Here is a 26407-nt window from a genome sequence, read left to right as displayed (position 1 = left end):
TCACAGTTAATACTTCAGAGCATTCACATTCCTTCTGTATATATTATACTTACTTAAATGGAACAAGACATAATTTGTACTTACCTTGTAATTCCCAGGATAGCTGCCCTGTGGACAAAACTTGTGGAAGTGAGTGAATTGCTCCAACAGATGGTATAATCCCAGCTAAGCTCCTTGATACACATCCTTGCACAAAAGTCACGTGGACACAGGAACATGAATGGTTTTAGAGTGATTAAGTTGGTCGGCTTATAGTGAAGTCTCTGACGTCATAAACACAGCCACTTGGGATAAACACTCTTAGAATTTAACATATAACTAATCTCTATTTCATTTTCTATTCTTCTCTGTATTTACTTAATTTCTTAAAAATAAATGCTTTAGTTGGAGTTTCTCCCAAGTCCAGGGTCTCCTGTACTGGGAAATATGATAAATAATATTTTTGCATATAGGACATAATGAATCAACACATTTCTGGTTAGTCTTTGAATGAGTTTATTTTCCTATTTTCATTCATTTATGTTCAATATATAGAGCCATTTAGGCATAAGTGTAAAAAAGACATGATTTAGAACAGGGCTGGAGGCTCAACAGAACTGTAGTTCCTGGTTCTGATTGAAAAGCAGAACCAACTAACAATAATCACCAAGAACGAGGAGCACCGCTATCACGCAGACTGCGGCCTAGCAACACCTTCTCCACTGAAGAGGAGGCAGGAATCATTGGGGAAATGACTGCTCCCAGGCCTGGGGTAGGAAACGTTCAAGATAAAGTTGGAGCAAAATACTGAGATTGAGTGAAATCTCATGAGCCGAGCTAAGGGCTCTCCCACTGGCTAAAAGTGAGGCAATTGATAAAGAAAACAATACCAATGGGTTGAAAGACAAATATGTTTCCATCTGAGTTCATAATGATACTTAAAAACAAAATTTACTAGTCACCTTTGGAGAACACTAGGAAACCATTATTTTGAAAACTAGTAAGTCAAGGAAATTATTTATCTCTTGCCTTTCCTACACAAATTGTACCCCAGGGTAACCAAATAGTTGATGAGAGGGTATTTCTCCTCCTACGTAATCCAGCTAATAGTTAAGGAAAGAATGGCAGAATTAAACTATCACTATTTTGCAATCCCAAATGAATGAATCTAGGTATTGATCACCAACCAATGGCTACAAGATCACAACAAGAGACGCCTGGACGGACGTTAGTCCTCCTGGAGTCCACACCAGGTTTATGAAACATTCTTGCCAGAAAATTTCAATCTAAATGTGATCAAGCCTCTGGATCAGCACTGCTGAATAGAAATGTGAGCCATATATGTAACTGTACATCTCGAAACTCAGTTGCAATTCAAACTCTCAATTTCAAGTGGCCCAGTGGCCACATATAGTTACCATATCAGACAGTACAGCTCTAAACACTAAATTATAAGAAATATGGGAACAGAGGAACATACTATATCACAAGGATGCAATTAACAAAATCCAAACTGGGAATTTTGCAAAAGGCGGGGAAAAAACCACCCAATTTCTTCAAGTAATAAATTACAAGGGAGAGGGTACAGGAGTTAGCAGGACAGAGAGAGACCTATCAATTATTAGAAACAACAGACATATCACTGAACAATACACAAATTGCATCTAGATCTTGATTTGAACAAAGTGGAAAACACACATTTATGAGATGAGGAAATTTAAACACTGACTAAATTTTTGATATTAAGAGTTATTTATTTTTTTAGGTGCGATATGGCACTGTGGTTAAAAGTTTTTAAATATCTTTTAGAGCTAGATACTGAAAAACTTATAAAGTAATATATCTGGGATTTGCTTATAAAGTAATATGTCTGGGATTTGCTTATAAAGTAATATGTCTGGGATTTGCTTCAAAATAGTCCAGAGTGGTGGGGGTACACATGAAACAATATTGTCCATGAGTTGACAATTACTTGAAGCTGGATGATGGGTGTATGGAAAAAATTATTATACAATTTTTACCTTTCAAATTTTCCACATTAGGAAAAAAAACAAGACTGTGGGGTAAGACACAGTCCGTATTCTAAGTATAATTCGTTAAAGACACAAGTGTAAGTCTTTCTAAACCCATGAAGTACCAGTGGCCGCTACCACCACCACTACACAAGGCAACAAACCAGGAAAAACTTACAAAAACTAACAACCGACCAAGACAGTACTCATTTTATTAAAACTTTGCTTAAGCCGACTGAGAGGAGAGGGAACGTTTTTTTCCACCTGGCATTAAATGCCTTCTTCTTGGGTTGTGCTGCCTGAGTTTTCCTGAGTCAGTCCCTACTTCACACTCGCTCCCTCATCAATACAGATGTCCTAGCGGCTGGGCTACCTGGACACCAAATGTACATTGTACTCCTCTTCCTGCATCTCGGCAGAGAGCAAATGGTAGAAATTTATAACAATTTATAACAAAAGGGTACGCGGGCCTGTGGGGTTCTGTGAGGCTTATCACATCAGATTTTAAGGTATATGAGCTGCGACATACTTTGGAGGAGTGTGACTCGCATCCTTGTTAATTGTAATGCAGATTATACACATTAAACAACAGAAGGGGACAGGGATAACACATCTTGCACCCAAGAGCTTCCAACTACATGAAGTCATTTCCAAAGCTGATGGTGTCCTTTCCTGCTTATCCAGAGTTGGCTTCTGCAGACAAAGTTTAGTGTTTGACATTCACTTTGCTTTAGCAAATGCCTATTTGATAAATTTCAAGTTTGGAATAAAAATGCGTTTTATCAGAATGAAAGTGTGTGTAGTGATTTGGGAGGCAACAAATTAGTGGCAAAGGCTCAAACTGAAAAATAAAAATATTTATTTAGCTTTTTGGAAATATAAATAACAGTAAATGACAAAAGGCAACACAAAACAACAAAAAAAATTGACATGTTTTATCATTGATATCTCCAGGCACAAGAGTATTTATTAATTAATATTAAAAAATACATTTTACTACTTTTATCTGCTCTTTCCCAGCTTTAACTACATGGATGTTTTTGGAGCTTGAGTTCCTAAGAAAATTCCATACTTACACCGGCCCCTATAATGTGACAGAGGAAGTGAGGTTAAGGTCCCGCTTTCACAGGGAAATAAACTTCTATCTTTGGGGATCTAAACAACTATTCCTCTAGGAACTTAAAAAGCAGGTGCTTTCATCAGTATCTTTCTAACATGGGGAATATGTAGCCTCATCCATTAAAATACAATCCAATTTGGGCACAGGTTCTCTTCAGGTTTCCCAAGTTCTCCACGTGGCTACCTGACTACACCACCAGCTTTCCTGGCAGCCCAGTCTGCAGCCTACAGCCTCGCAGGATGCACCAAAAGTGGGATTCACAGAACCAAAGATGAAGCATTTCTGATCTTTCTTCCTGGAAGCTCGAGGGCTCTTTTGGGTAGGAAGGGTAAGCAGGTTTTTCACTAAGCTTGCCTTCACACTCAGTACTGGGGAAAGGGCTGCTAATGCTATCCAGTGCACACCTTGAGTGTACTTACCCATCACCACACAAGGAAGCTGAGTAAATTAACAGGTCACTCTGGACCAAGCCCCTCAAAACAGAGGCAAATTCAGGGAACCAGGGCCACTGCCTGTGGTAACAGCCCCCAGTTCACCTAGATCCTTTTCTGAAGAACCGTATTAATCTCCTGATTCAAGAGGCACCTCTGGCCAGGACAGAGCACAGAAGGAAAATGTAGCTCTGGGTAGGACCACGCCATGCAGAGTTCAGAAGGTGTGGTTTATTCTACAGCACAAGAAGATGGCAGCATCACTAATATTTACAGCTGGAAAGAGCGTTGGCAGGACCACACTCCTGGAGCGTCTCTACTAATGCAGTTTAATGGCGGTTGCCCAGATGTCGTTGCTGGGGAGCGGGGGAAGGACCCATCCTCGGGGAACGGAGTTGCCTTTAGGATGGTCAGACGGCACCAGGTACCGATCCCAATCATGCCTTAATAAGAACATTGTAGAACAGCTGTTTATTTGTTTTATTCCCAGCAAGATTTTCAGCAACTAAATATTCTGTGTCAGGACTTAGCTTTTCAATGACTGATGTACTGTAAGTCCGCTACAGAACTAGATTTCTAGGACTTATGCAATAGACTATATTTCTTGAATGTACATATAAAGGGGGAAAAACTCCGAAGAACTATAATCTTATAAACAAATAATGAATATACAGTCAATCCTCATTATTTGCAGATTCCATATTCATAAATTTGCCTGGTCACTAAAATTTACTTGTAACCCCCAAATCATTACTTGTACTTCTTTCGTGGTCACTTGCTGACATACACAGAGCAGTGAAAAACCTGAGTCACCAGCAGACACTTTCCCAGCTGAGGCTGGACAAGGTGACACTCTACCTTCTTGTTTTCAGCTCTCGTACGGTAAACAAGTGTCCTTTTTGCAGTCTATTTAGTACATGTTTCACATGTTTGTGCTTTTTTACTGGCGATTTTGCTGTTTATAACGGCCCCTGATTATAGTACTGAAGTGCTGGCTGTGATGTGCCTAACAGAGAATATATGTATGTCAGATAAGCTACGTTCAGGCATAAATTACCATGAGTTCAATGTTAATGAATCAATGATATAGATTAAATAAGGTGTCTTTACAAAAGAAATAGACAGAAGACAATGTTATGTATTGATCAGTTGCTGAAAATGTTGTGGCCAGAGGCTCACAGGAACCTAACTCTGTATTTTCTTTAGGAGCAGCAGTTCAGTATTCTCTAATTCAGTGTTTGTGGCTTTATAGAACACAGCTACTGTGAATAACAAGAACTGACTGTACTTATGTTTAAAAGCTAAAACTTGCATATTAGCCAAAAACAGTCTTTTCCCAGAACATAAACTTGGTTATGCTAACGAGCAATGTTGGAGCTTCAGAAGGAACCTCAGAGATCACTTAGTTCAGTGATTTTCAAGCCAGGCTTTGAAGACCTTTAGGCCCCTAGATGCTTTGGGGAGTCTAGAAACTAACAAAGTGCCTCCAGTCAATAATAGATTTAAGATGCTTGCAGAATCCATTCACTTACTCTGTTTTACAAACTGATTTCTCCAAAGACTGCATTTGGGAAGAGTACTACTGCTAAAGCTTAAAGCCTACATTCTAGTCCACCATTTTCATTTTATAGGTAAGGAAAGTGAGACCCAGATTGCTGCAAAGTTTACCCAGCTCATTAGTAACTGCGGATGAAGACGAGACGCCTGTTCCTAGCTCTCTTGGCTTTGACGTGTAAGAACTCACAAGTCAGCATGGGTCTTAAACAGTTTCCACAGGCAAGTAGTTATAGGGAGAGTCTGTTTAGCAGCAGCACAGAACTAAGAAATGGAAGCCAATGCTTTAACTCAATGTAACAGCTAAAGCACGGGATAATACAAAAGGGCAAGCCACAACCTGAGTTTCATTTCTTCCCTTTAAAACAGGGACATCAACTTCTCAAGGATTAATGAGGACTGAACAAGACATACGTGGCATCCTTGAAACTTGGAAACTATATAAACCCATAAGGAACTTAAAAGATACAGGTGACATGGAGATTGCCCCTCCGACCTTATCTGGATGAGCGCTGGCAGGGAGTGCTCCGCTTGGAGGTAATACTGTCGGAAAGGCTGCAGGAGGTGAGCGAGTGGGAACTCATCTGAAAAAGAAAAGGCATGATACCACGTCTTTGTACTTCATATCTAGAGTGTATTTCTCAAGGCAAGGAGACTGTGCCTATGATTATGACCATATGATAAATTTGTGTTTCATCTTTATCCATGATTTCCGGGATGTAGTTTAGAATTGCAAATCCTGAAGGTGTCATTTGTTGCCTACCACCTCTTAGCTTAGGTTAAGATCATCCATGAGGGGGGAGGCCAGATGGCTCAGTTGGTTACAGCGCAAGCTCTCAGCAACAAGGTTGCCGGTTCAATTCCCGCATGTGATGGTGGGCTGCTCCCTACAACTAAAGACTGAAAACGGCGACTGGACTTGGAGCTGAGCTGCGCCCTCCACAACTAGATTGAAGGACAATGACTTGGAGCCGATGGGCCGTGGGGAAACACACTGTTCCCCAATAAAATAAAATAAATTAAAAATTAAAAAATCATCCATGAGGAAAAGAACTGTCAATTTAGTACTTTCCTTTTCTCCACTGGTTATAGAGGAACTTACCTGGATCCCCAAATAACTTGGATTCAATTTCACGTTTCTGAAGTAAAATCTTCTCTTTTTCTTTCCTCTGTTTCTTTTCCAGTTCTCGTTTCCTCTCTTCCTCTTGTTCTCCTTCTAACATAACTCTGAGGGCTCTCTCTTCAGCTTCATATAGTTCAGAGCGTTTTTTAATGAGTTTTCTCAGTCGCTGAAGATGATGCTCAAAAGTCTCATCTGCCGAGACTGGAGGACAGACCCCTGGGCAACGAGATCCGAATGGCATTTTGGTTACAACTTTTTCCCATCCCCAAATCTGTGTTCTAAGGAGCAGACTCAAAGTAGATTCTAACCAATCTTCAAGGCTCAATTTCATCTCCTTGAGTCTCCAATTCATCTGGCTCTCCCTTGACTTCCTCTAACTCCTCTCTCCGCAGCACACCAGTTAACCTTTGATTTTGTTTAATTGTAATGGTTTTGATTCTTCAGTTAGAGAGTGAGCTCACTACAGGGAGGAACGTTTTATAACACCTTCACTGTGAAACTCCCACAGCTAATAAACAATTTTCCCTCTGAGTTCTGGCAGAGCATATTTGGATAGTGACAAAGAAATATACTTAACTAACCATACTGACCTCACAGAGTCTGCTGCTGAGAGTAAGGTGACCAAATGTTTCAGTTTGCCTGGTTTTAGCACTAACAGCTCAGTGTCCTAGGAAACCTGGTAAGGTTGGTCACCCTGATTTAGCTATGAGGTCACCTAACAGTATAGCTAACACAGCTAGAGCTACAATTGGGAAAATTTGATTTTAGACTAGTTATTAGGTGATGTCAAAAACTTATTACTAATTTTGTTAGGTGTGATAATGGCATCATAATTGATGATGGTATTTTATTTAGGTGTTCTATTTTTGTGCACGTGTGAAATTTTTCATAAAATTTCGTAAGGAAAAATTCTTTAAATGTAATGACTACTTGAGTGGATTGCAGTTGTGCTCTCACTACCACAATAGGTGATCCATCCCTGAGTGATGTGGGTGTGGTCTGTCCTGTTAGTCTTGGGATTTTAAAGGAAAATGTATTTATTACAGAAGCAGTGTAACATTACTGGATACACAGAAGAAGAAAATCCTAATCCTAGTAACATAATCAACCATTTCTATTTACCCATGTTGATCCTCCAGTTGTTTTTCTCCATGTATCAGCAACTTCACACAGTTCAACATAGTATGTGTGTAATTTCCACATCTCCACATCAATTCTCGACATTCTTTTCTTGTCTTTACAATTATTTAAGGGTTCTATCCTGTTTCACCAAATCAGCGTACCGTAATTTACTTAAAACTCCCTACTCCTGGACATGAAGGCTGTTCCAAATGTCCAATTATTCTCTTCTCTGACTACCACTTTCTATCCTTCCAGTATTCTTACCTCCTTCTCCCCTGAGACTGTCAGTGTCATTAAAACTTCCAATCTAATGTATCCGATACCACTTTTCTTCCACTTGTTCTCACCAAAACTTGTGGTCACCCATAAAGCTAAACCCTAACAGCCCTGCCTGTGCTCTCTGCTCTCCTGACAGCTGCAGAGTACTCCTGGAAAAGCCATTTTGATGGTGTGACCTGCTGCTAGTATACAGTTACATCAGCTGGGCCCTGCAACCTCCCTGCAACCATACTCCCATGGGTCTCTGCTTGGCTTTCACTCATTCTCACAGCAGTGATTTCACTGCTTTCTGAAAGTCCTACTTTTTTCTCTATTGACTCTCAGAGCAAACCATCTAACCTATTTCCCAGAGAAGATAGGCGACCAGGCAGGAATTCCCTTAACTTTCTGCCCCTGATTTCACCCATCAACATTACTACCCATTCTTGCCTCCTTCATTTTCATTCCAGTGGAAGTTGGGTCCTACCGTATTTCCCCGAAAATAAGACCGGCTCTTATATTAATTTTTGCTCCAAAAGACACATTAGGGCTTATTTTCAGGGGCTGTCTTATTTTTTCATGTACAACAATCTACATATAGTCACGTACAACAATCTACATTTATTCATTTATTCATGTACAAAAATCTACATTTATTCAAACACAATCGTGTCATCTTCTTCTGGAACGTCATCATAACTCTCCAAACCCCGAATTCTGGCTTGAATTTCTTGTGACTCCATTTCCTGTACAACCATTGGTCCCAATCTCTCATGTCCAGCAATTGAGCTCTCCTTAAATGATTACTTCTTGTCCACGTAGCCTGCTCGCAGTGCATTGGCAACACAGCTGTCAGTGATTTTATCCCATGAATTCTTCACCCAAGTCACGACCCCTTGCAGGCTAGGCTTCACAAAGTTTCCACGCTGATTTCTCTCCATTCTATTTTCAATGTAGTCATTGATTTCCATGCGCAAATGGTCCTTGAATAGCTTGTTTATTGCAATATCAAGAGTCTGGAGATAGGCAGTCATTCCTGTGGGAACCATTATTTGATCTATTCTTCTCTCTGCAAGGAAGTTCTTCATGTCGTTAGCGCGGTGAGGGCTGGCTGAATCCCAGACTAGCAGACCTCTTTGGCCACCTTGCTAAACAAGTGGCAGCATTAAATCGACCCACTTCCTTATAACTGCTTGTGTGCACCAGGCTTTTTCGGTTTCAAGAACATAAATGCCTGAAACACGTTCAACCTTCTCTTTCTTGCCCTTAGTGATGATTAGAGGTGGGGCTTTCTTTCCATCCAGACGAATTGCCAAAATACAGGTAACACATGCACTTTTGTAACCAGTGGAAGGAATGCAGATTAACGAGGCACCTCTCTGATCAATTGTCATTTGAGATGCTTGGCCCATAAACACTGCAATTTCATCCAGAGCAATCATGTTTGAGAGTTGGTATTTAGAAAAATCGATGCCATCAACAAAGGACTTGAATGTAAGTGCACGTTTAATAACTTCAGTATCTTCCAGCTTGAACAGTGTTGTCAATCTTAGAGACAGTTCATACGGTATCGCTGAAGGAAGCCATCCAGCCAGTGTTGTGATGCTTTGAATTCTTCTGGGGATATTTCTAACTGTAGTGCCATTGCAAGGGCAAATGTTTGAATATCAGCCCTACGCACAACTAAAGCCTTTGCGCTCCTGTCAGCAATCCATTCACAGATGATGTCCTCCAGCTCAGGAAATAATGGTTGCCGACCTGATCCACACTTGCGCTTCTTAGCATTTCCCTCGTCCGTCCACCTGTTGACTGAGGTTATTGTACTCTGCTCGCCATTTTCGGACCATTCGGAGATCCAACTTCTCTTTGCAGAAAGCCGTAAGATTCTTGCCCTGAGAGTCCTCCACGATTCCTTTCTTGTACTCAACAGAATAGCTCTTTCTTTTCGCACTCATCTTGTCTGGGGTCAAAATATTATTCCCTTTAAGTCTACCATTAAATCAAGTGTTAATTGAAGACTTACGAGACAGGAGTGGCAACAAAAATGATGACAGTTAAGAATGATGGTCCACACAAAAGCAACGAAAAATTGCAGGCACCAAAATTCAGAAAACGTTTATTTCACATGAGCGCATTAAGTATGTCCGTTACAACACACGACGTACTGAATTATGAAGATTCATATTAGACACAACCACGTCCGTTCGTTATCAATTGTGCACATTATTCGTGCATTGTGTCTGTACTCTGACTGGTCATTCGGCAGTAAGTCTCGAGTTCATCTGTTTACATAGGCATTTACTTCTCATCCAAAGGTGCCCGCTTGGGTATTTATAAATACTTAATTATAATTTATATTATCATTTAGGTATTAATGTCAATATTATTTATATTTAATCATATATTATTATTTTATAATTCAATATGTCCGTTGTATGTTGCAACGGGTGTACTAAATGTGTCCGTCTGGCTGACCATCTGAACCAGGGCTTATTTTTGGGGTAGGGCTTATATTACGAGCATCCTGAAAAACTCATGTTAGGGCTTATTTTCCGGTTAGGTCTTCTTTTCAGGGAAATACGGTATATGCCAGGACTGTTTTAAGCACTTTTCTCAGGTTGACTACTTCAGCCACCACAAATCCCCACGGGTAGGTACTACCATTACTCCTTTCTTATAGATGAGGAAACCAAGGCACAGAGAAGTTTAAGTAACCTGCACAAGATTGCACAATCTGAACATCTGCCACTTTCTAGAAGGAGGGAGGGGGTCTACCTTTCCCTTCTATCTCTCTGACCTCTCTTGATCTTTTTTATGGCCTCCTTTTTATTCATCTTAATTTCAACATTCCCTAGGATTTTGTCTTTTTGGCCCTTATCTCATGCCACACAATGTACTTTAGGTCTGGTTATATGCTGACGAACTCTTATCCAGATGTACCATAGGTACCTGAAACTCAACAGGTCCCAAACTGAACTCGTCAACTCCAAGCCTGTTTCTCCTTCTCTCTTCCTGGTGAATTAAAAGGGTTATCATCACTCACTCAGCAGATCAAGCTAGAACCTGGAAGTAATTGTTTCTCGTCAGCTCCACATGCTGTTCCCCAAGGCATTTATTTATGTGCGCGTGCGCGCGTGCACACACACACACACACACACTCACCTTTATTCACATCTCTTAAGTCCACTTACTTTTCTCCAACTCACCATCTGGCCCTTAGTTCACACTCCCAAACTCTCCCTGCCCAGACTACAACAACCTTATCAGTCTCTCTCCCTGTCTCCCTCCTTCCTAGATGCTCCAAACCTTTCTCTGCTCTGCCAGCACTGATCTTTGTCATCATTTCATTCTCTGCTTAAAATCTTTCAATAGTTCTCCTCAGCTTTAAGCATGGATGAGAAGTCTAGCCCAGCCTGTAAGACACTTTGCAATGTGGCCTTGCTTACATATCCAGCCTCTCAGCAATTACTTGGAGGTGCATACACCTTGAAGAGAGAAGTTAGAAAGCTGCTCATTTTCTTTTCAAGTACATAATGCAACCAGTTACTAGTTACCAAATCATTTTACACTCGAGTCAGTTAACTCCACAGAGTCTGCTTATTTTTATAGATCATAATTCCTCCAAAAATTTCCTTCTTTTTTTGGACAGAAGTGAGGAAAACTAACAGTGACAACTTATGCTGGTAAATTTACTTGGCAAAAGATTGCTGACCGTCACCTCATGGAGGGCATTAAATAGTAGCCCTCAGGTCTTGCATTCTCATAAGGAGGAGACATGGGCAGACATAGTGAATGCAAACTCTCCTCTAACTCAGGAATACCCTATGGGGTCATCTGATTCGGAAGCCTGAATCCGAACGAGACACTCTGAAGGCTGGCATGCAGAAGCTCACCACTGAGCTGGCTGAATGAACAATCACATCCTGACAAGACTTCATTAAGGGACTGAATCCGCAGCTTTTATTCATATTTTAAACCACACAGCGGGAATCATCTGCTATTTGCTCATTTGCATACTCTCAAATATTCCTGGTGACTGTCAATGGCCTACAACTTACTAAATAAGGCAGCGAGTGATCCAAACCAGGTGCAAATGAGGTCATCTCAGCCCACAGCAAGGAAGGGTGGAGGATGTCGCATCTAAATTTGGTTTTGAAGGCTAGTGAGAGCTTAAAATGGCAAAGATGGGACTGAGAGCCCTCCAGACAAACAGACTGGCAAGAGCAAAGGTCCAGACAGGCAAATAAAAAGCATAACTGGGGGAACTTCTAGAAAACCAGTGCTCCCTCTAAAGGCAAGAGGAGCCTTTTGAGTCCAAAAGTGACACGCAGGTAAGCAGGAGGACATCCACGCAGTCTGCAGGGCACTCCCTGCCCCGTCCGACCATTTGTACTTCTTCACATCAATGCTTTAGGTTGAAGTGTATCTGAAGGTACACTGCCACGTTCTCCACACCTTCTAAAGCATCAAGTAAGGACACGGTAGCTTCCACTTTGGCACATGGGTAAAGTTGACCAGCCACGTCAACCTCACTCAGAAAAGTGTGACCAGAAATTCCTGGGGTGGGAATGATGGGCCAAGGGGAAGAGAATGCAGTGTGTTCCCACACCTGCCTGTTTTCAACCTGTGGTAGCAAGGGCTACACATTTTCTAAGGCTTCCTGCTTCAAAAGTTCTGAGGTACAGCTGACAAGCTCAGTTAACGTATTGGGTGAAAATAATAAAGTGCCAAGCATTTTCTGTCAAAAATTTGGGGGAGAGGGAGATGTTACAGTAAAGAAAGGAAAGGAACAGTGGAAGAGAGGAAGAAATGCAAGTAGAAATGCAAAGCCACGGTTACCTTTCCTTGCTGCAGCCTCTTTCCTGAGTTTCCTCAATTTCTCCAAGGCCCGAAGAATGTCCACCATTCTTTTGGTGTCTGCTTGTTTTTTCCTCACTTCAGATAAGACACCATCGGCAGCAGCTTTGAGTTCTTGCTCCTGGAGGAGAAAGAGCCCATGAGACCTAGTATTAGGAACAACCTTACAGCCGAGATTAGCTGTCCAGCAGTGAGATCTCAGAGGATCAGACAGTCCCAGGGTTAAAAGAGATTCTACTGGATCTACATGTTAATTTCCTGGGCCATGCACAGCTCCCCTCTACACTGGTCCAGGCAAGGGATTATCCTCTCTGAAGCTTCCATGTGGGTACTGGTCTTTGTTTTGTAGAGTTCTTCAAAGTGTGGTCCAAGGAACATCTGCACCCAACTTTCCTTGTTAAGTTGGGGCTCTTGTCAAAAATGCAGACACCTAGACCAAAGATTGAGGCTGGCAAAGAAGATAAGGAACAGAGTTGGAAAGGCCCAGGACTCTACAATGCTCTTAGCGACAGCCTAAAACTCCACTGCCAAGGATCTTGTTGCCAGCCTTTCAAACATCTAAAGACCCTGTCCTACTCTTCTTAAGTTGGTTGACATGTAGACTAAATACCTCTGGTTCCTCAAGCCACTACTCAAGGGACTCTGTCTCACTGTGGGTGGTAGGGAGGATGCTTTTGCCTAAAGCCCTCTTTCCCATTTGTCAAACCACGCCTATAATCCCACCATTTCAGTCACACCATGTGTTTCATTCCTTTGTATTACTCCCTCTTCCTGGAATCGCACCTGATGCTTTCACTTGACATTTCCTTCCAGACTCAATTCAGATGTCACTTTATCATGTCAGCCTTCCCTGACACGTTCCCCCAGCAGATTAGATATTCCTTTTCTGGCCTCCTACAGCACCTATAGTTCAAATCCGAACATACACCATGCTGTACAGACATGATCTCCCATGGCGCTCTAAGCCCCTCAAGGACAAGCTCTATGTCCTATTCATCTCTATCCCCAGCACCTGGCCTGGTACATAATGAACCCTCATTAAAGGTCTGAATTGACTCAAACTCCCTTAGATTAAGGCCTTGCCTGCAAGTATTCACCTTTAAAGCACTGACATTCCTGGGGGCTTGAACACAAAGCTTGCCATCAATCCACTTCAGAAGGAAGTTACATCAGACTCTAAGGCAGCTGCAGACAGGAGGAGGGGGCGAGGCAGGGGAAGGAGAACACTAGCTGGTAGTGGAGAGTGGAGGGGGGGGAAGTACCTAGAGGCACTCAAAAGTAATGACAATGTCTTAAACAACTATTTGACCAATTTCCAGTTTCACCTTGGCCCCTACTTAAGAGCTTGAGATCAACAGGCTTTGGAATCAGACAACCTGGGCTCAAATAAGGAGTGAAACTGCCACAAAACCATTGTCATTGCTGGCAGGTTACCTTCCGCATGCCTTAATTTCCTAATCTGTAAAAGTGGGAAAATACCACCTACCTGTCAGGGTTGTTACAAGGATTCAAGATCTGGTGTATGTAAAGGCCTTAGCATAGTGCCTTCTATATAATAAGCGCTCAAAAACACATTGTTGAACCTGGGGATGTGTGGTTTAAAACTTATAAGCAAAGCGATCCTGGGGAAATCATCACTATTGCCCCATCAGCCAATTAGAGTATATCTATATCTATATCTATATCTATATCTATATCTATATCTAATCTATATCTATATCTACATGTTCCTTGAGGCAAGCCCCAAGATCTCTGTATTTTGTATTCTTAAAACCACCTAGAGCAGTACAAGACACAAGGACCCAGACGCGTGTTAGTCTTGAATGTTAGTATCAGAAAGTCAGAACGTTGGAGCAGGAGACAGATGTGTCGTCTCTGCAACACCTCTGTGTGATCCTACTTTGTGTTTACCGGGCTTTGCAGTGTGCACTTAGAGCATTTATGTTGTGTACTATACATTATTAACATGCAATGAGTATGGAGATACGAGGTCGGAAGGGCAAGCTATTTTTTCACTTTACGGATGAGGAAAAAGAGGCTCAGCCCTGGGAAATGGCACCGCAAAGCTTCACGCCCCTTCACGTTCCAAACCCCTACTCCCAAGGCGCGTCCGGGACTCTTACCCGCTTCTTCTCCTCCACCTCCTGCACGCACTTGACCCTCCAGCGGTCAATCTCCTGCTCGCGCTCCGCCGCTCGCGCGGCCTCCGCCTCCCGCTCGGCCTCGCGTTCCCGGGCCCTCTCGCGAAGTCGCAGCCGGCGGCGCCGGACCTTCTCCAGTCTCCGCCGCGCCTCGCCCACATAGGCAGCCTGGGTCAGCAGCTGTAGTCGCTGGGCCAGTTCCGCGCGCAGCGGCGCGACCTGGGCATACAGCAGTGCCCAGGCCGCGCCGTCGGCCTCGGCGTCGCGCAGGGCCTCGCCCAGGTCACGCAACCGCCGTACCAGGCGTAGAGCCTCGCGCAACCGAGCGCGCACTTCGCCCAGGCTGGGCCCGGAGGCCCGGCGCGGGGGTACCGGGCAGGCCGCCCGCCGTGAGGTTCCGAACACCGCCTCTAGCCACTGCCGGTCGCGCAGGCGCTGCAGGACCGCGTCCCCAAGCACGTCGGACGGCGGCGGCGCCTCTGGCCAGCGCGGACTCCAAGGCGGCCCCGGGCCTGGAGGCGGTGGCCGCGGGCGCTCGCCGGCGTCGATCCCCGAGAAGGGCCGGCACTGGGGAGGCGGCGGAGGTAGCGGCGGTGGCGGCACCGGGTAGAAGGAGCCACCGCCGCCGCGGGAGGTTTCCCCGGGGGCCCGGGGCTGGAGAGCCAGCGGGGGCTGGAGGAAGGGGGAGGAGGCCCCTGGGAAGGGACCGGGCCGCTGGGGAAGAGGAGGCGGGAAAGCCGGGGAGGGCAGTGGCGGTGGCGGGCAGCCGAAGGGAGCGGGAGGGAGCGGCTGCGGGGGCGGCGGGCCCGGGCGACCGGGGGCGAAGTAGGGTGGCAGAGCCATGGCCACCACCGAGGGTTTCTGAGAAGTGACAGGAATCTGAGTGGTTTCCCAAGAATGTGGCTTCCGGGAGGAAGTGACATAGTACCAAGCGCGACGCTAGTGTGACGCGCCCGACTTCTTTCAGTCCTTGAATTCTTAATATTATACTGTTCTTAAACTGAGCGTTCTAGGTGCGGAGATAGCTGCTTTGCGGACAGTGAGACTAACGGATACAGTTCCTCTCGTGGAACTACCTGTCTAGTAGAGAAAGCACATTAAGTAATCATACAAACAAATGTAAAAGTGTAGCGGTGAACATATAGCAAGTACTACCAAAGAGGAAAACACGGGGCAAGGAGAATTTGACTTAGAAAGGTTGGGGAAGGTTTTCCTAAGGATTTGAGGCTTCATCTGAGCTCTGAAGGATGAGTGAGAGTTCAATAGAAGAGAGGTTAGCACAGTTCATATGGTAACAGCGTTTGCAAAAGCCCCCTAGCAGATAGGAGGAGGTTTAGTGGGGGAACTAAAAGAATGCCAGTGTGGATGGAACAGCCTAAAGAGAGCCTGGTGATCCGGGGAGATGGACAGAGATAATGGTGTCCCAGATCTCATATTTTAAGAACAAACGGGAAACCACTGGAGGGTTTTAAGCAGGAGGGGAAGGGAAGGCCGTGCTACAAGATTAGGTTTTTAAAATTATACTCTATTTTGAGATCACTGTAGATTCATATAGTTTTAAGAAATAAACAGGGAGATCCTCTATACTCCACCCAGTTTCTCCGAATGGTAATATCTTGCAAAACTGTAGTACAACATTACAACCAAGATGTTGACATTGACACAGTCAAGATACAGAACACTTATTTCCATCACTTCCAAGATCCCTCCTTTGCCGTTTTATAGCCACATCCACCTCCCTTCTTTAACCTCTGGTAACAACTAACCTGGTCTCCATTTCTGTAACTCCATCCTTTCAAGAATGTACTATAAATGGAATCATTCAATACAATACCTTTTGGGACTCCCTGTTTTCACTCTGCATAATCCTCTGGAGATTCATCCAGGTTGTTGTATCAAAGCATTCCTTTTTATTGCAGAAAAGTGTGGATAAAATTAAACCACGTTGTTTAATCATTCACCTGTTGAAGGATATTTCCACTTTGGAGTTGTTTCTACTTTGGGTCTATCATGAATAAAAATTTATATACGTACACGTTTTCGTGTGAACATAAACCTTAGTTTCTCTGGAATAAACGTCCATGAATGCAATTGCTGGGTCATATGGCACTTGGCATGTTTAGTTTTTTTTTAAAAACTGCCAAATTGTTTTCCAGAGCAGCTGTACCATTGTACATTCCCACCTGCAATAAATGAGTGATCTACTTAATAGTTTCTCCGAACTTTTTGCCATTTACTATTTTTTTTAGACATCCTGACAAGTATGTAGTGATATCTCATTGTGGTTTTAATTTGCACTTCCTTAATGACTATGTTGAACATCTTTTCATATGCTTATCTGCCATCTGTATATCCTCTTCACTGAAATGTCTGATCATGTCTTTTGCCCATTTCTAATCATTTATTTTACTGTTGAGATTTCAGTTCTTTATTCTACATACTAGAAAATAGGCAGCTTGCCAATATTTTCTCCCAATTGATAGCTTGTCTTTTCATCTTAACAGGATTAGATCTTTACTTTTAAAAGCAAAAGTAATGGATGACCCCTTGGGTAAGAGTCCATTTCAATACCATGAAAAGAACCAATCAGTGCCTGACCCAACTTCTCAAGGGACCTCTCATATTTCTCAGAAATTCTTTGTAATACTCTGCATAATATTTACTTGTATCCTATGTATTATGTACTACTCTACATATTTAAAGGCTTCAGTTTTTCTTAAAAAATTTAAGTAAGGTATGGCTATAACTTGGTATTTTCTAGGTACTCAGTTGTCATTACCATTTATTGAATACGTTTCCTAATTTGAAGTATCACCATTTCCAATATTAAATTCCCAAATATATTTGGGATTTCTGGAATTTACATTTTTTCCCATTGATCTGTTCACTCATACAATGGTACACACTTAAATTTTTAAAGCATAAATATATATATATTAGGTTGGTACAAAAATAATTGTGGGTTTTGCAATTGTTAACCTGTTAAACTGCAATTATAATACTTTTGCACTAACGTGTGTATATATGTGTGTGTGTGTATATATATACATTCTTTCATTCTTTCAGTGTGTTGGTTAAGTGGAGAGTCTCTGGAATCAGTCTACCTGGGGTTAAACCTTGGCTGTTACTAGTTGTGTGACCTTGGGAAAGCTACTTAACCACCAGGCTTGTTTCTTCATCTATAAGGGTTGGTAATAGAAACTAACTCAGAGTTGTTGCATTAAATGAAAAGTAACACAGAGTAAGCACTATATGAGTGTACATTATCACTTTGCTTGTTTACCATTTTTATTTTTCCATACACACTTGCCTAGTTTCAATTTTAAAACTTACTGGTATTTTTATTGGAATACTGGATATATAAATTAAGGCTAACAGACATCTTTATAATACTGAGTTTCCCCATTGAAGAACATGGGATACCACTTTTCATTGCATTTGCAAAAATACCTACCTCTCTTCCACTACTGCAACTACATTAGTCCACTCCATCATCTCCTGGCAGGCTTATTATAAGAGCCCCAGTGTCCCTGATTAGATCCTTGTTCCTCTAGTCTGTTCACTTGCACTGCAACCAGAATGGTCTTTTCAAAACTTAAGTCAGATTATGTCATATCTCTGTGCAAAACCTCCCAACAGCTTAACTCACTCAGAACCAAAGCCTGGAAGGGAACTGGAAACAGCCAGGCCAACCTTAACCTTAAGGTTACTATGGAGGGGATGTGGGCTCAGGAAGTTGTGGTTTGTTTGTATGCCGAGAATTGATCTGAAAGACAGGAAGAAAGTGATGAGGTAGGAGATAGAGGGGCAAGTGCTGGAGAAATGTCCAGGAATAGGCCTCTAGTCATGTTTTTCCCCACTTTCCTCAGAGCCTCCCCTTCCCAACAATCTAAAACAGCTAATTATGTCCACGTTTTCTGCTTTAAACTCTTATAATTTCTGCATCAAATTACAACTTAACCTGGCATACAAGATATTCTATTATTTGTTTCAAAGTGCATGGAGCACCAAATATACAAAGTACTATATGGTGGGTGCTTTTAGTTAACAAAACAGGCATGGTCTTCACCCTAGTAAAACTTATGGAATAGTTGGAAAGACAAACAAGTGAAAAATAAACTTGGGATGTTTGCTATAGGCCAGGAAATAGTAGGCAGTGTCGAGGTGCTGCTGGGAATGATTCAGAAGGAAGGAGACGAATATTCATGCAGTAGAGATATTAACAAAAGAACTAAAGGCCTTGAGGAATGAGAGAGGATGATGGGATCCCCTCATAATGATGTAGAGTGACTGAGTTTTGGTAAGAGGGACTCTTCGGCTGTAACTGGAGAGAAAAGGTCGGGTGCTGAAACGGAGATTTATAGATTTGATGATGGGAAGATGACTTCCATCTTCTGAACGTTTCTCGGTGAAATATGAGGCAAAGTCCTCAGTTGAATGGAGAGGAGAGAGAATATAGTAAATCGTCATCTCAGAGCAGTAATGTGAAGTCATATGTGCTGCATATTTCTCAACTCCTAAAGTTCCCTCGTTGTTGTTTCACATCTCTGAGATTTTGATCTACTTTTCATTACTGCTTTCTGGAAAATTTCTACGTGTGCCATATCCATCTGACCACTACCTTTTGGGCCACCACACCTGGTATCTACCTCACGTACATTATTAAATGCGCTGATGCTTGTGTTTGCTACCCCTACTACACTAGTAAACTTCACGAAAAGCTTGGTCTGTGTCCCTCATGTGGGCCCCATGCAGAATATTTAAGTAAGGATTTTCAATAAATATTTAACATAAACTTTAATAACAGACTTTTGTCTGTGGAATCTGCAATTAGAATTTACTAAAGGGATATGAAAGTGCCAAGGATTAACCAATCACTAGAATAAAGCAGTTCATATCTGTGTCCTTTTAAAAATGGCACTGCATTATGGACACACCACCACACTGGCTTTCATTTAGTCCTTTTGTTTTATTCAAATGACAAAACATAAGTTTCAAGATACAAATCGTAGTTAATACTCAGTTGTGTTTGATTTAAAAACATCGATTATGCTTTGTTAACAACTTCCAAAAACAAATGTAAGTTGTGACTAAAACATCTCCCAGTCCATTTCTGGAGGATTATCCTTAATATGTTTAGTAGCTACTCCAATTTTCACTCTACAAAAAGGAAAATGATGATGCCATAGAGCAAGATAAAGAACAATTATAATATGAAAGGCTTCCTGAGAAAAAGTTTAACCATTGCTAAGGAGACTAAGAAGGATATCTGTTCCATACTGTAGCAACCAGGCTTAAAACTGCGAAAGTGCATTTCCGGTCCTACCTCAGCCATAAATAGTGATCTCACATCTCTTATTACATCATAGAAAGCGCAATTCTTCATCAACAGGATTTAGAATTTGCTAATAGTTGATGGTTATCTTCCTAAGAAAAAGGGGGTTAAAGGAAAACTCAAGTCTATAAACCGAAAAATAAAAACAAATATTTCTATGTACTCTGATTTAAGCCATTTCAAGTTTGAACTGAATGAATAGTAAATTGTATCAACATTATAGAAGAAAAAGCTAAAAGGTACCCAAATATTTTAATATTTATGAAAACAAATCATTTTCATTTTTAAGCCCCCTAAATTGCCCCTAGTTTAGTTTTGTTACATAATGAAGATTAATAACTTATATTTTAGTGTGAACACATTAACTTCTGCTGATAGCAAAGCCCAGGTTTTTAATGTTCTACGAAGCCAAAGAATTAGACAAAAGCCAGCATGAAAAAAAAAAAAAAAAAACAACTAGTTGAGCACTTTAGGTAAGTGCACAATATTAGGATATTTTATTTAGTTCAGCACATGGGTGTTATCATGACTGATGCTGCATGATACTTTTAGAATTAGGTGTAGTCTTTTTCTGAAGTTTTAATATGGCAGACTTCCGTTCCATCTGTTCACTCATGATACTAAAATGCATTAAAGATGGCAAATAAATCAGACAAGTCAGCAAGAGAATGGCCTTTTTTATAGTACCAATTGGGAAGTTAGTGTCATGCATTAGTAGGTAAGACTAAGAATACAGCTAAACAAATCATTAAAATATGGTTCTCTGGAGTATATTTTCCATGAAATTTTTAACTATTTGGAAATTACCCTTTCCAATTTTTAAGATGAATAAAATTCTAATACTTTCAGGAAACAACAATAGGTAGAAAAGGTTAAACTAAAGAATGGTATCCCAATCTTCAATTTTAAAGAATTTATTTTCCCATTTGTAGAGTAACATTATTGTAAAATCCAGTCATTGCAACACCTGCATTGCTTAAAAGAACTCCTAAGAATTTTGTTTAAGCATATTTTTAAAAAACTGAACCAAAATAATATACATTTTTATCTCTGAACATTATGTCATTAAAGTCCACATAATGTCCTCCATATAAATCAATGTAATGTTACCTAATATACATGATCTGATTTTTAGCCTAAAGGCTTCTGACCATGTATGATATCCAAGATAGATCCAATGCTTTTAATGTCAGACTGTAGAGACAGTTATGATCCTAAACACAAGAAGGAAGAGCTTTATATACAGGACAGACATCTGACAGTTTAGCTGTTTGCAGCATCTGCTTGGCGAGGCCATCCTTCTTCTTCAACTCCAGAGTCATACTCCTCTTCAGAGGACTCTTTTGTTGGAGCCCTATAATGAAAAGACATCAGTTTTTTATTTTTTTAATAAAAATGAGGGATAAACACAATATTTCTAGACTCAATAAGTTAGCTGATCTCACTAGAAAAGTCAGACAAAAAAAAAGAAAATATTAAGAGTACTTTTAATATTAAGGTTGCTTAGTGGTAAAATATGGGGAAGACTTTAGACCACACAACCAAGAGCTGCAAGTAATTTTCCCTAATAAATATATTACTGAAATAAACTGACAAGGCTTCAATTGTGAAGGCTTAAAAAATCCGTTTCTCCACCAAAATTAGAGTCTATTATTTCAACTCAAATGCTTGACATTTAACATATGTCTATGGTAAAGAAGATGATAGCTTCTGATCAAATCTGACTTGACTCAAATGAGTCAAAATTATAATTATAACATTATAATAAAAACCATAATTCCTTTATATATTAATGTCATTAGACAATAAAAACAAAAAATTATGTCTCTATGAATAAATAAGGTTGTTCAAAACCAATCAACTGCCTCCAAAATACCTTAGAACATAAGCAAACAAAACATGCCTTGTGACAGTTAAATCAGAAACCTAGTTCTTGTGTAGGTAACATTAATGCCAAGCATTGTATAATAAATATTTATTGAATAGATAAAGTCAGTAAACTACAGCCTACAGTCCAAATATGGCTCATCATCTGTTTTTGTAAATAAAGATTTACTGGAACACAGACATGGTCATTTATTTACAGATTGCATATGGCTGCTATCATTCTATGAGGGTAGTGTGAGTAGCTGCAGTACAGACTGTATGGCCCTAAAACATTTATCTAGCCCTTTACAAGAAAGTTTGCTGATCCCCGGAATAAAGATAAAATTAAAGCAGTAAAAGATATGTCAAATTTGTCAATTGTTATGATATAAATGAGAGAAAAATTATGTCACAAGACCAAAAAATTATAACGTTTTGGTCTTGTGAAAGACATGAAACAAGTCATTCACAAATTACAGAATTAGCAGCAAAGTTCATTTAAATCTCTTCATTTGGATTACTTCTACATCTCTTTTGATACTTCTTCCTCAGGAGAAAAAAGTGGAGGCTAATTTTGAAGATCAATTTTCAAAAAGACTCACAAATTATTATTTTATAAACCAAAATTAGAGCATTTCTCTACAGAAAATTTATGAAATTGCTTCCCTTATGATTATAAGGATTTCAATGCAATTTTTATGAAAGACCAATAAACCATAAAAATAAAGAGCTGATGTCAAGTTTTAGATCTGTTCTAGCTTGACAATACACATTACCGGATGTATCCTGGTTCCTTTTTTCCTTCTACTACTTCTTTGTTAACCTCCACACATACAATATCAGAATTAGGGACTTCGAACATTGGTTCTAGTAACAGCTTTTCCTAAAGAAAAAGTAATGAATGACACGGAAAACTGAAGTTACACACAAAATACTTGTATTCTAAAGGCCACAAATCTAAGTCATTAACTCAGCAAATATTACTGAGTTCCTATTATGTACCAGGAACTGAACGTTGAAAAAGTCAATGTAAAAGCTTTCATATTCTTCATTTTAAAACAGATTCTAACTAAATTCAGAGAGAAGTCATTTTATAAGGAAGGCTATTTGTCTGTACTATTATATATTATACCATACGATGCCATACGATGCCACATGATGCCACACGATGCCACACCACGCCACACCACGCCACACCACACCATATTATATTATACTTGGTCTTATAGTAAAATAAGACCAGGTTTCATATTAATTTTTGCTCCAAAAGACGCATTAGAGCTGATGGTCTGGCTAGGCCTTATTTTCGGGGAAACACGGTAGTTCTACCTACGTAGGTCACCATGCATACACAAAAGACTATACTTTTGGATTCAGATGTTTCACAGAAGCATTCCTGGCATATTCTATGACTAAGGAAGTGAACTGGTAATCCTTACTTTGAAAATTATTTGATCCTAAATCATCTCTACCAAGCTCTTCAATTTTGAATGACTTCAAATAAGCATTTGTCTCAAGTGCTGCAGTAGAGCTAAAGTTGTTTACTAAAGAAAACCAGTTACGCCTGTAAGTAGGGGCTGGATTATATTCCATTTTAAGAAAAATACTTATTGAACACATCAGATTTCCTTTAAAAAGTCAACTCTCTCACCTACTATTCTAGTTTGCATATTTATATAAATCTGTCCTTAATCAGTAACACCTGAAGTCGAGGTCTTCATTACAGAGTATAATCTCAGACTGTGTGATGGAAGTGTAGTTCCAATAAAAAAAGTCCTATTGAGATAAGTAACTTAAGCAGTGAAATCCTTAAAAAGAGAAAAGGAACATGCACTTGCTTTGGGAGTATGTAGGCAAAATGGCATTGTCTAGCCAGACCTTGCCAGTAAGGGAGAGAAATCTAAGATGGCTGAAAATAGGCTGAGTCTCTAGGACTTATTACAAAATAAAAAAATAGTGAGTTCATACCACACTGGAGAATTCAGGGATACAATGTCATCCTATCTGCAACTTAATTTCAAACAAACAAACTAGAAGAATGAGTATTTCAATGGGTCTGAGAAGGTACTCTGTGGCTTAGGTAACAGGCCTGTGTAGAATTTTCTGAAATTCTCCCTCCTTTGATCCTGATTTTCTCTACTTCATTAATCATATTATGTGTGTCCTTTGTTGCAAACACCTTAAAGTTTCTTTTCAGAAAGAAGAAAAATATAATCTGTGACAAAAAAAAAAAAAAAAAATCACAAAAACACTTGGCCAATTAATTCTCTGGATATGTTTCCAAAGGAAAAACATGGAGGCTTCATATTCTCAAAACTCAAATAAAGAAATAATCTAATTGTTGTATAATAATAGCAACTTACCATTATGGACCGAAGGCCTCGTGCGCCTGTTTTTCGTTCCAATGCCAACCTGGCTATGGCTTTCAAAGCATCCTCGGTAACATTCAGTTCGCACTACAAATATATTCAAAAGAAATGAGAACTCAGATAATACTTGGTGATAGTTTCCTAATATAACCATACAGCGTTTGATCTATTAACTATTACTACCCACCACCATTCTTGTTTTTAGAACAAGGAGGGATGGGACCAATGCCCTGACTTTACAGAGAAAAGTTCCAGAGGGTTAAGTACACTGATTCACTAATATGTACTTAGAAACACAAGGCCAGAATTTTTATCTTGACTGACTCTATCCCCTTTCAGACCAAAGTACTTTTAGACTATCAATGTCTTACTAGAAAACATGCATTTTAAAGAGTGTTACTAGCCCTCTTATCCTATAGAACAAAGATAAAACTTTAGACGAGTCTCTAAATTACCATCATTTCAAAATAGTAGAGTTCAAATTATTGAGAATATACCAAAAAAAAAAAAAAAAAAAAATTCCACTACTTTGGAACATCAGAATTCACAAGATCTTGGTATTAAACAACTTTTGGTTATTAATTTCTACCCCTAGAAAAATGTTAAACTTAATTGAGGTATTTTATATCTCATGGTTTTTCAAAACCTTGCCTTCAAGAACCACCACTAGTTTGTATCAATTAATCTATAAGAAAGTATCAGCATTATGAATTACAAGCTTGTCCTTAGTGTTTGAAGAGGTTTTTTTCCTTGATGAACATGGACTTTCTAGGACTTTATTCAACACTTATTGAACCCCTGTGTGTTTATATATTAAGAGACAGAATGATGAATTAGACACCCTCTGCCTTCAAGGAACTTAGTGTATTGGTTGGTGACAAATCAGCAAACTAACAGTTACAGCATAGTGTAGATGCACAGTGCTAAGGGAACACCAAAGTGGGGGCATCTACATAAGGCCACTGAAGGATTTTAAGGAGGAGAGTAAGTAATAGCTTTGTGTTTATTCATTCAATAAATGTTTGTTAAAAACTTAGTATCTGTTTACTGGGCACTGTGCTCACTAATTTAAAAACGATCTACTCTGAAAGTAAAGTGAAAAATAATGATATTTTGGTGGTGATGGTCAGAGAGACGTGAAACAGGAAAACCAATTAGAAACCAAATGCATGGATCAAGGTGAAGAATGATAAAGGAGTCTGACTTGAGGTAGTGGCAGTGGAAATGGAGAGAATGGGACTGATATTTAAGAGACACTAAGTTCATAAAACCCAAAACATTTGCTACCTGATTGGATATGTGGGCTTGAGTGACCTCCAGGTTTCTAGCTGCAGAAGAGTACATGTGGGAGCTAATAAAACTTTATAGAAAAAGGTATATAAAAGTATATACGGTACATCACAACAAATGCATTTAGGATATCAAGGCTGAAAGGATAATCCCGTGTTGTCTGATTTGAGGGGTTGAGAGTAGGCTACTGGAATAATTTCTATATATATCCTTGGACTTTAAGTTACAATGATGATTTTAATTAGGAAAAAAAAATAAAGCCAACTCCTAAATGTACCTTTCCTGATTCCAAGATCCATATTTAATGAGGAATAGGCTGGTATTTCAGATGAAAAGCAGGATTGCTTTTTTATTTCTTATGCTAATTTATGCAGTTTCACTAGCAAAAACTCATAAATTAACTAAGTATAAAGAATAAAAATCTAACCTTATCCATGCTGAATAAGGCCTGGTACTGAGGAATGACAGCATTACGTGGTTCGGTTAGTATTTGTACAAGTGTTTTCTCGTCTAAGCTATGCAAAGGAACTACCACAGGCAACCGTCCCACAAACTCAGGAATCATGCCAAATTCAATGAGATCTCTGGCTTCTACATGACGTAATAATCGATCTTTTTCTTCAATGTCTTGGTGAGTATTTGATTCGCCACTTCGATTAGCAAGATCTGCAGCAGCTGCAGCCCTTCTGCCTTTCCCCAGATTAGATGGTGTTCCAAATCCAAGATACTGCCAAAGAAAAGACAGATGTTATAAATAGCAGAATGAAGTTGCATTGTACCAAGTATTTTTTGCATGCGTATCTCATGTGATCTTTGCAACAGAAGAAATTTCTATTATCATTCACATTTTATAAATGAAAAACATGGGCCTAGAGAGGTTAAGTACCTTGACTAAGCTCTCATTGCTATAAATGGTAAAGTCAGGATTCGGACTCAGGTATATCTGCTTT

At 40.1% G+C, this 26407-nt stretch overlaps 2 protein-coding genes across 2 annotated transcripts in view; both read right to left on the bottom strand.

Annotated features, from left to right (window-relative positions):
• Positions 1-2833: 2833 nt before the first annotated feature.
• PDCD7 (programmed cell death 7) lies at positions 2834-16024 on the bottom strand. Its single transcript, XM_019748687.2, has 5 exons — positions 14580-16024; positions 12439-12577; positions 6199-6435; positions 5593-5680; positions 2834-3985 (listed from the first exon to the last, which is right to left on the bottom strand). Exons 1-5 carry the CDS (start codon positions 15438-15440, stop codon positions 3862-3864), a joined length of 1449 nt encoding a protein of 482 aa, XP_019604246.1. The 5' UTR covers positions 15441-16024; the 3' UTR covers positions 2834-3861.
• A 3522-nt stretch (positions 16025-19546) lies between these two features.
• Positions 19547-26407, bottom strand: part of CLPX (caseinolytic mitochondrial matrix peptidase chaperone subunit X) — a 35051-nt gene continuing 28190 nt past the window's right edge. The window contains exons 11-14 of the mRNA XM_019748680.2: positions 25885-26184; positions 24162-24254; positions 22575-22681; positions 19547-21286 (exon numbers count right to left, since the gene is read on the bottom strand). Coding sequence (XP_019604239.1) covers positions 21196-21286; positions 22575-22681; positions 24162-24254; positions 25885-26184 — 591 coding nt within the window. The 3' untranslated portion in view covers positions 19547-21195. The remainder of the gene's footprint in view (positions 21287-22574; positions 22682-24161; positions 24255-25884; positions 26185-26407) is intronic.

This window comes from Rhinolophus sinicus, linkage group LG03 (assembly GCF_036562045.2).
Source record: "Rhinolophus sinicus isolate RSC01 linkage group LG03, ASM3656204v1, whole genome shotgun sequence".
NCBI lineage: Eukaryota > Metazoa > Chordata > Mammalia > Chiroptera > Rhinolophidae > Rhinolophus > Rhinolophus sinicus.
The sequence above is the reverse complement of the archived record's forward strand: the minus strand, read 5'-3'. Positions and strand labels throughout refer to the sequence as shown.

Excerpts from the sequence above, each read along its gene's own strand:
- PDCD7 (XM_019748687.2), bottom strand. The coding sequence starts at position 15,440 with ATGGCTCTGCCACCCTACTTCGCCCCCGGTCGCCCGGGCCCGCCGCCC. Across the intron at positions 5,681-6,198 it reads CAAGTTATTTGGGGATCCAG|ATGAGTTCCCACTCGCTCAC; the intron begins GTAAGTTCCTCT and ends TTTCTTTTTCAG. Across the intron at positions 3,986-5,592 it reads CCAGCGCTCATCCAGATAAG|GCATGATTGGGATCGGTACC; the intron begins GTCGGAGGGGCA and ends GTTCTTATTAAG.